General features: G+C 35.6%; 1 protein-coding gene across 1 annotated transcript; it reads left to right on the top strand.

The window, feature by feature from the left end:
• Positions 1-212: 212 nt before the first annotated feature.
• On the top strand, positions 213-6,534 carry park7 (parkinson protein 7). Its single transcript, XM_079482386.1, has 6 exons — positions 213-375; positions 1,323-1,424; positions 2,315-2,374; positions 2,649-2,718; positions 5,079-5,165; positions 5,520-6,534. Exons 1-6 carry the CDS (start codon positions 286-288, stop codon positions 5,678-5,680), a joined length of 570 nt encoding a protein of 189 aa, XP_079338512.1. The 5' UTR covers positions 213-285; the 3' UTR covers positions 5,681-6,534.
• The last annotated feature ends 3,409 nt before the right edge of the window (positions 6,535-9,943 follow it).

The following is a 9,943-nucleotide window of genomic DNA, read 5'->3' as shown; positions in this document are numbered from 1 at the left end:
GCCTAAAAACTACAGTTCACCTGCGTCCCAAGAAACGTCTGTACTGCTGGACCAAATGAAGAATATCGTTATAACTTTACGTAATAAGCATCATTTGAATTTGTTTCCTAAATAAAGTGAAATGAATACATGTATTTAGTATAGAAACATCGCGTCGATTTCTTTATATTGAGGTTTTACGGATACTGCGAGGACCTTTATTTTGCAGACCCGGAAACACATTTCAAATTAAAAGTGTCGATCGTGGGGTTATACAGACGAACGCAGGCCCACTCACGATCAGACATGGCTGGAAAAAGAGCTTTAGTTATCTTGGCTAAGGGTGCTGAGGAGATGGAGACTGTGATCCCTGTGGATGTCATGCGCAGAGCTGGGGTCTGTATTGAACGTCACATATCAAAACACTGAGACAGTGTTGCATTCAGCTACTGTATTACATGCAAGACTTCTGTTAACTTGACGTTTGCGACAAGTGCATGTGCATTCATGCATGCATGGTCATAGTGTGTGTGGTTGGCTGCTTTGAATGGTGCACATACATTTTATTGCATTGCATTGCTGTTGAACGGTTGTTATGTATAAGTGTATGTGACCACACTGCTGTCATACTCTCACCACTAAACTTTGACATTTACACTCACAGCTCAGTGTCAGAAGTTCACTGCAGCAGTCAGATGTACTCTAAAATTAAACAATAAACAGAGATTTTATATGCAGTTGGGTAGTTGTCATGCCAAGCAGTTTTATATGTGATATACATTTTTTATTTATTTCATAATTGATATACATTCAGTTTTTTATCTTAAATAACTGAGATACTGCATAGAATATTTAACTTTTGAAATTAATAAAAAAACATGACTTCAAATAAAAGTAATGAAAATTAATTGTGACTTGTTACAGCCTATAAAATGTATACTTTCACTTATGCATGTTGGAAATGTTTGTTACCCAAAATGCACATACTCTTATGTATAATCATAATAATAACTTGCACTGCTTAATGTAAACTTGGAAGATCAGCAAATCATAATTTTACTGCATTTTCATACATTTTAGACCACTTGCCTGTCTGAGGCTATGAATTATACTGATGTGTTAAAAAACATACATTAGTTCTGTGAAAAATTATACAAATTGGCAAAGGATATCGCTATGTTTTTTTAATGTCAGCAACTATTTAAAATGAAATAATTTCACACTTTCACATTGTTTTTGTGTCCAATGTAGAGCTTAATTTGGAAAAGCTTTTGCATGTTTTAATGGATGATTTTGTCTTATGAAATAGATTTTTAGGAAGCGTCTTGTTTTCTGTCCGTCAGATTGCTGTTACTGTGGCGGGTTTGGCAAGTAAAGAACCTGTGCAATGCAGCCGTGATGTCATGATCTGTCCTGATTTAAGCCTCGAGGATGCTCGGAAACTGGTTTGCTTCAAATTTATGTCTGGATCTGGGTGCCCGGGATAATGTAAAATTAGGCCTTCAAACACATCATGTGATTTCATTGGAGTTTTACTGGATTAGTTCAGAGCAGAATTTATTTGTGAACTTAGGCTGAATGAAGTTAAAGTAATTGTTTACTTTCAACATACATTTTCATCTCACCTCTGTTGTCATACAAGATGTTTATGTATGTTTTTATTTAGTCGATTTAGGTTTTTGATGAAAACATTCAATTACATTACATTTATGCATTTGGGCAGACGCTTTTATCCAAAGCGACTTACATTGCATTGTCCTATAAAAAAAATTATTCTAAGTATGTGCAATTCACTGGGATCAAACCCACAACCTTGGCATTGCTAGTGCTATACCCGTACCACCGAGCTACAGGAAATGACTGATCGTTTTACTAGATAAGACCCTTATTGATCGTCTGGTATCGTTTGAAGCTGCACTGCAACTGTATATCTGTCAACCGTTTGGAGTCCATTGAAGTCCACTATATGGAGAACAAACCTGGAATGTTTTCATTAGAAGCCTTAATTTCTTTTCGACTAAAGAAAAAAATACATAAACATCTTGGATGACAACAGGGGTGAGTAAATTATCATGAAAATACATGTTGAAAGTGAATAATTCCTTTAAGAAACACCTTAAGATACACTTGAATGGAGTAATGTCTCCATCTTCTGGCCAAATAATGGCATGCCACTAACACTGCACAAATGTACCACTTTGGTGCAGTTCTATAAATTATAATTTTGTAATTAGCCAATAATAAATCATCGTATTTTTCTTTAATGAAGCCCATTATTGGAGGATCTTTTTTGTTAAGATAAGGAAAGTATCTCTTGTATGTTATTTCTTTACAGGGTCCATATGATGTCGTTCTGCTCCCTGGAGGTTTGCTTGGAGCTCAGAACCTTTCTGAGGTACTAATGTCTTTTATTCATGTATTTTTGAAAACATTCCAAACCATATTTCACACCTTACACATCTTGCATAACATTAAGCTGCATCCTTTTGAAATGGAAACAATAGAAAGCATCTTTGAGTCATCTGCTGAGGTTAGAAATGTGGACGCATTGTGAAATATAAACATTGCATAATTATGTAAATTTCAGAGGTGTCATGCCAGTGTTAGAGGGATTTTAGTTATACATACATATGGTGTACTGTGTGTGTTTATATGTGTGCGTGTTGTAGTCTCCCACAGTGAAAGAAGTGTTGAAGGACCAGGAGGGCAGGAAGGGTCTGATCGCTGCAATCTGTGCAGGTAATCTTCATATCGTGACCCCTGTGCACACGTTAACCTTCTTCTAAATAAACATAATTTATTGTAGCTATGTTCATGCTGCTCCATTAGTTAAAATGTCAAGAAGAGAAGTCTTATATTATCTTTGTCTTACAATATGAATTTCCCAGCAGACCTTTGGTAATGTACGATATCTGAACCATCTGGATAGTTTTATTCATGATGTGTGCACACGTCAATATGGTGCTCACAGTAAAAATCTGAAATACAAACTATAAGGATAATGAGGGGTAATATTTGGCAACATTAAACCCATCCATCTTCATTCATAAGCATATTGAAGGCAGAGGTGTGAGCTATCAGCTTTGCCGTTCAAGGGCTTGTGGAGGGCATGAATGGGGACACTGAGCCCATGTGGCCACAGAGAACAGAGGAGAGCGTCCCAGAAAATGGCAGATGTCCCCATAGGAAACTCTGATGAACAAGAACTGGCTCCTTTTATTGCTGTGGAATACCTTCATGACATAGCCTTTAGTTGTAGGTTCGGTATACATTACACTGTATAGGATAAATAAATGCATATGTTGCACAGGCTCATGGTACTTAATACTGACAAATCACCCAACCTGGGGCTGGATTAAAAAAAAAGCAGAAAATTTATCTTAACTGCCATATTTTCTAATTTAAGAAATAAATTTATATGATCTTAAAACAGCCTCACGGTTGTCTTAAATCTCAAAAGTTAAGTTGTTTAATGCGGTTGTTTCACATGTGGTGTGTATTGTATTGAGCCAGAATCATGATTTGACATTTACTTGCCATTAAGGAATATTTATATTGAAATGATAATGATAAGGTCTAGCTCACTTACTTTTGCTTTCATTATTAAAACGAAGTGCTTTTAACAGTATTCTGGGACAAAGTGACTCGTAAAAAATATTTTAAAATATATGAAACTAAAGCACGTGCTCACACATTGCAAAGAAAACACAGACATCATCGGTTCATGTCCGGCATCTTGTAGTGCTGGGATCGCTGCTACATCTATCAGTTTCAAACGATCTCCAAATCCAGCATTATATCCACTATTTACATAACAATGGTTGATTGTCCAATAAGGGACTAAGAAAACACGTTCCGAAACATGTACGAACACTGGGGGAGTGTATCGAGCACAGAAATAATACGTAATACGTCCAAGTCGTTTTTGGTCAAGTTGTGCATGTTAAGCATGAGAAGACTGCACGTTTAACATTGTAAAGAAGTCAGAATGCATGACACACTGTTGCAACACCCATTTAAGAACAACCTTTGTTTTGTCTTAAGAACAGTTTCGTGAATCTGGCCCCTGTTGTTTTGATTTATATTTAAATTCATGAAAGGTCTAGTGGGATTTGTAAAAGCATTATTTGACTGTTAGGCAAACTACTTTACAGTGTACAGTATCTGAAAATATGTTTTTTATTCTAATAAGTAAACATACGCAGTTAGAATCGCTTTTTACATTGTTGTTTTGTAAGACACTATATATTCTATATGATTATTTGTCTGTTTTCGTGTTTTCTTATTTCTATTTTTCCTTATGTCTCTATGTACTTAATATAAATTTACTGTAAAGCTGCAAAAGCGCCATGTCACAATATCATTATTTTTTTAACTAGTATTCAAATATGTTGCATTTACATATGATTTGATTACCATAAGACATGTGGTGAGGTCAATTATGCCTCCTTTTACTGGACTGAGCTTCTCTCTGGGTCTGACTATAACCATAGAAGCATGGATTTGAGCGGTCAGCAAGTGTCCTGCCAGTGAAAGTGTAATCGCTAGATCTCACTGGGTGTCTGCCAAGGTGCACAATCAATAGTTAAGAGCTCTGTTTTCATTACTGTTCAGATGAGCTCGGTGCACAGCCAGGACGCTGCCAATGATAATGCAGCAAACTGTTATTTTTAGACCTAAAGATTTGATTTCCCTTCTTCCGTTGCTTATTGAAATGTATACACGGCTTATTTTAGATGAGAATTAATTGATGCTTTTCTGGGAGTTCTGGGATTGGCAGAATTCAAAATAAATCGACCCGGGCTTAATAATAAGAAATACAAATTTTATATTCTGATAAAATCGTGAGCAGAATTTGCCACCATGATTTCAGTGTTGTGGATGCTTGTTCTCGAAGTCTTTATGATATTCTGGCTGGAGTCCCTAGTGTAAGTCTGGAAATTGTGCTCATTGTTGTAAGGTGGGATGAACATTGTGAAGTGTGATGACAATGATTAAAGTACACCTCCCTTTACATCAACTCACTTAAGCAGAATTTTCTGCTTTTAAAGGTTACGGAAGAGGTTGTGTTAAACATATATTTATCTCGCTTGTTTCAGGCCCAACCGCGCTGTTGGCTCATGGTATTGCATATGGCAGCACAGTTACTACCCATCCAGGTGCCAAGGACAAGATGATGGCTGGTGGTAATGTCTCATGTCTAATCATTTCTGTACAGGTCCTTATTATCAGTGCTGCAAGTTTGCTTGCTTTAAAGCATCAGTGCTAGCTGTTGTTAAGGGCACCATATCAAACTACAGAGGGTGTTATATAAACCCCGCTATAAACGTAGGACTAAAAAATTAAAACAGCACATGAATGGTGTACATAGAGTACAGTACACTTACAAAAACAATTTATTAAGTAGTTTTGTGCTACAAACTATAAGACTGATAAGCTATACAGCACAGTGTATTTCAGTATGTTTCGTAATACATAATAAAAGCAGTAAAAACAGATAGTGTTAGTAAAATAAACTGTTTTGACATTGTTTTTTGCAGATCATTATAAATATTCAGAAGCTCGTGTTCAGAAGGATGGCAACGTGATCACCAGCAGAGGGCCGGGAACCAGCTTTGAGTTTGCATTGACTATAGTTGAAGAGCTCATGGGGGCAGAGGTTGCTGCCCAAGTTAAAGCTCCACTAATCCTAAGGGACTGATCATCAAACTGTAAAAATCTTGAAATTGCACTTAACAATCTTCTCATCCATTGACAAACTTAATTGGTTTAAAGTTGTTCTAGCCTGCCGATTGAAGGTAGAAATGTTCTTGCTTTTGTTAATGCACACTGCATCAGTCAAGATATTGGATCATTTAATAGACGTTTTACAGCTTTCTGTGATGACAAATGTTCAATTCTGAATAAACAAGTACATCAAATTATACTCGCTTCATATTAAAACATTACATGTGTTGATTATTTAAATTGTACTATTTAAGGATAGTTTAAAATGTTTTTTTTTGTAAAACCCAAAATACCTTTCACAGCTGTTCAATTCTGAATAAACAAGTAAACCAATTTATAATTGCTTCATATTAAAACATAACATGTGTTGATTATTTAAATTGTACAATGTTAGGATAGTTTAAAATGTTTTTTTTTGTAAAACCCAAAAACACCTTTCACGGCTGTTCAATTCTGAATAAACAAGTAAACCAAATTATAATTGCTTCATATTAAAACATAACATGTGTTGATTATTTAAATTGTAATAATTTAGGATAGTTTAAAGTGTTGATCTTTTTTAGTAAAGTGTTGATTATTCTAATTATAATATGTTAGGATAGTTTAAAATGTTGATCTTTTTTAGCAAAGTGTTGATTATTCTAATTGTAATATTTTAGGATAGTTTAAAATGTTGATTTTTTTAATAACGTGTTGATTATTTAAATTGTAATAATTTAGAATAGTTTAAAATGTTGATTTTTTTTTAAATAAAGTGTTGATTATTCTAATTGTAATATTTTAGGATAGTTTAAAATGTTGATTTTTTTAAATAAAGTGTTGATTATTTAAATTGTAATATTTTAGGATAGTTTAAAATGTAGATTTTTTTAGATTAAAGTGTTGATTATTTAAATTGTAATATTTCAGGATAGTTTGAAATGTTAATAAATATTTTTAACATCAAATCACCTTTCACAACCGAGCGCCCAAACTGTCTTTATGACTATTGGTCATTCGAAACCCTTTTCTAGTGACATGCTGCTAGAGCAACCAACCAAACGCCGCGGTTCTGTCGTATGGAGACTCCACCAGCCAATCGGAGCGTCCCTGCCCAGCGCGAATGCGTCTATTGTAGCGCGTGCGTGCCTAGAGTGTGAAAGCGGCAAAAACGAGTCATTCGCTGCAGTTCTTCCAACATCCATCAGACTGAGCGGAAAACACAGATTTTAAAGGCGAACATCGTATAAATACAGTATTTAATTTGTCTTATCCCCACAGTAAGGTAAGAATACGGCGTTTTTGACTGTTAAGCTCTTGTTATGCCAGAAATCAATCACGTCTGTTGTCTTTTGCTTCTGAGGTAAACCGCTGCAAGTGTCACGTAGGGTTGTCGTTCGCTGTCCATCTTCTGAAATGTAACGGTACTCGGTCGGGTTTGGATATAAAATGCAAAGGGTTTATGAAATGTAGCTTATTTTTGTTATGTTTTACTCATCACGGGCTAATAATCTGTGTGTGGCCTCAGATGTTTCGCTTTAAATCAACCCTGAAAGGAAACTAGATGTCAGTCAGTGATGGACACTGACTGTTACGCCAAGTTATGTAATATGAAGGTAACTGACGCTAGTTTCCACAGCAACAAAATACCACGTTTATGGCGGTTGTTACTTCTGTAAACACGTGTAAAATTCAATCTGCTTTTATTAATTTCATTGCATTTCTTTATGAATGCAGACATTTCATGTAAAAGTTTAAACAACACGCAGGACAGTATAGGGCATTTTGTTAATCTGTTCATTTTTAAGTCAAAATCCCAAATGTATTTCTCTTTGTTGCATATATTGTTGCGTATATAAATATGCAGAGAATGATGCATAGAATAGACATAAATGTCCTATAGAATTGCTATAATAAGCATGTTCTGTCATTAATTTTTCAGTGCAAATGAGTTATATTTGAGCTGCATTCTGTTTGGCAGACTTCCCCTACCCTGCAGAGAAATGCACTTGCTTTGTCAATATATATTTAAGGCCTTTACAGCTTTCACACTTTTGTAAGACAGCCTTCAGCCACATGTGAACCTGCAGCCACTTAACTGACTGCAGGAACAGGAAGCTGAAGTCAGGACTTCTGGTCGCATGCTGCAGGCAAGCGCATCATGTTTTTTGTCTGCTGGCCGTTGCTCTGTTCCACTGCAGCACTGCAAAGTAGTGTAGAAATGGCCACCTTACTCATCTTTTAATAAGCTGCGTTTGAGACTAGAGCAGTGCCAGAAGCTATTGAAACATAAGAGTAACATACACTGTATAGCACAAAGAGCCTTGCTGGTGCACGTTACTTGTGATACATTATATCGGAGCTATAGCTGGCTTCCTTGAAGAAAACTTAATTAGAAGACATTAGAGATGAATAGTTGAGAAATTAGTTTTTTGCGTTAGTATTGACTTTGTCTGAATTACGGAAACTCACATTGATTCTTTTAAAGCATCACTGAGAGGTTGGGTAGTACTGTATATATACTATCTTCTTCCTGAAAGGCATTTTTAATATTAACATATTATGTGTGGCACATTTTCTGCTTGAGTAGTTACAGTACAGTAGAAAGCTGCCGGTTATGCTCCAAGGAGGGGCAATATGAGTCATCGCTTAAGTGATGCAATTATGGGACTCTTCAGTGACTTCCCTGATTGGATCTTCCCTTTTAACATTATCAGTGGTTAGAACTGGGCTAGCGTTTTCAAGACTGAATAGATCGAAACGTCAGGATTTAGAATAGGTTTATGCTGCATGCTTAATATTCGTTCTTAGATACCCCGTTCTCTTCAAAAACTGAGAAAAGTAATCAAGTTGGGATGGAAGCACACTTCTCCAGTGGTACCCAGTCTTTTTACCCAGACACAAGAGTGTACAAATATGTAAAACGTTTGCATGTAAAGCTGATAACCTTTTTAAGAGTACATAACTAAGAAATTTTTACTTTCAAACATGGCAACATTACACACTGCATGAAATGTAATTTTCACAATCTTATCTTATGTAGCTTAATATAGCTCATTCTAATTTAGGGATGCACGATAAATTATCAGCCATATTGGTATCGGCCGACAAATGGTCATTTTTAATGTTATCGGTATCGGCTTATCATTTACATTTAGTCATTTAGCAGACGCTTTTATCCAAAGCGACTAACAGACGAGGAAACATTGGAAGCAATTATAACAACATAGGCTACAAAATACATAAGTGCATCAAAACTAGTCCATTAAAGCCTAGCACAGTATACAAAGCTAAGAATAGTGATGTTAGTATTATTTATTTATTTATTATTATTATTATAATTTTTGAGTAAGAAGAAAGAAAGGGAAAAGAATTAAGTTAAATCAATCAGCGAAGTGTTGACGGAAGAGATGCGCTTTCAGGCGTTTTTAACGATGGCAACAGATTCTGCTGATCTTGTAGCAATTGAGGCTGATATATTATAGCCTATTAATCTATTTTTTATGCATTTGGCAGAGGCTTTTATCCAAAGCGGCTTTCATTGCATTGTACTATACATTTTTGTTTCTGACTATGTGCAGTTCTTTGCGTTGCTAGCGCCATGCTCTAACCACTGAGCCACAGGAAATTTTCTCTTGTTTAACTTCTTTAGTTGCACACTGCTCACAGATAACACAGCACAGTACTGTCTTTCTGATCAATCACTTACTGCTATTAGCAAAACATTGTTGATATAGGTACAGTATGTAGATACAGTATTTATGAATGTGTAAATTATAGGAACAAAAGCAAATCAGACTGCTGTCTGTCCTGAGACCTGTTAGACATGTGGCTGCATTTTTCTAGTTTGGTCTGGAAGAATTTCTATATTAAAAAAAATATACCAGAAAAGTATGAAGGTTAAAGAATCGTTAACTTGTGTAAAGTAGACTTGGTACATAATTTTCAGGGGGAAAAGAGAACTAATGGTTACCTTGTTTTCTGCAGTCAATGTTTTCAAATAAAAGCAGTTGTCCACTTTTTCCCTTTTGTTTCAGTCTTAGGGAATATTTAGATACTGTATATCGGCCATATATCAGTTATCGGCTTCCATTGTTTAAGAATTATCGGTTATCGTTACCAGCCAAAATTGACATATCGGTCCATAACCAGTTCCTAAATAGGTTAGGTGAATCTAAATGGAAACTTAATTTTCTCTTATTCGTTTCTCAATGCTCTTACTGTCCTTGGAGCCTTCTGTTGCATTGTTTAAGTCTAC

The sequence above is a fragment of the Barbatula barbatula genome (genome assembly GCF_947034865.1).
Source record: "Barbatula barbatula genome assembly, chromosome: 20".
Taxonomy (NCBI): domain Eukaryota; kingdom Metazoa; phylum Chordata; class Actinopteri; order Cypriniformes; family Nemacheilidae; genus Barbatula; species Barbatula barbatula.
Note: the sequence above shows the minus strand (reverse complement) of the source record. Positions and strands in the feature narration are given on the sequence as shown.

Excerpts from the sequence above, each read along its gene's own strand:
- park7 (XM_079482386.1), top strand. The coding sequence starts at position 286 with ATGGCTGGAAAAAGAGCTTTAGTTATCTTGGCTAAGGGTGCTGAGGAG. Across the intron at positions 1,425-2,314 it reads TCGAGGATGCTCGGAAACTG|GGTCCATATGATGTCGTTCT; the intron begins GTTTGCTTCAAA and ends ATTTCTTTACAG. Across the intron at positions 2,719-5,078 it reads GATCGCTGCAATCTGTGCAG|GCCCAACCGCGCTGTTGGCT; the intron begins GTAATCTTCATA and ends CGCTTGTTTCAG.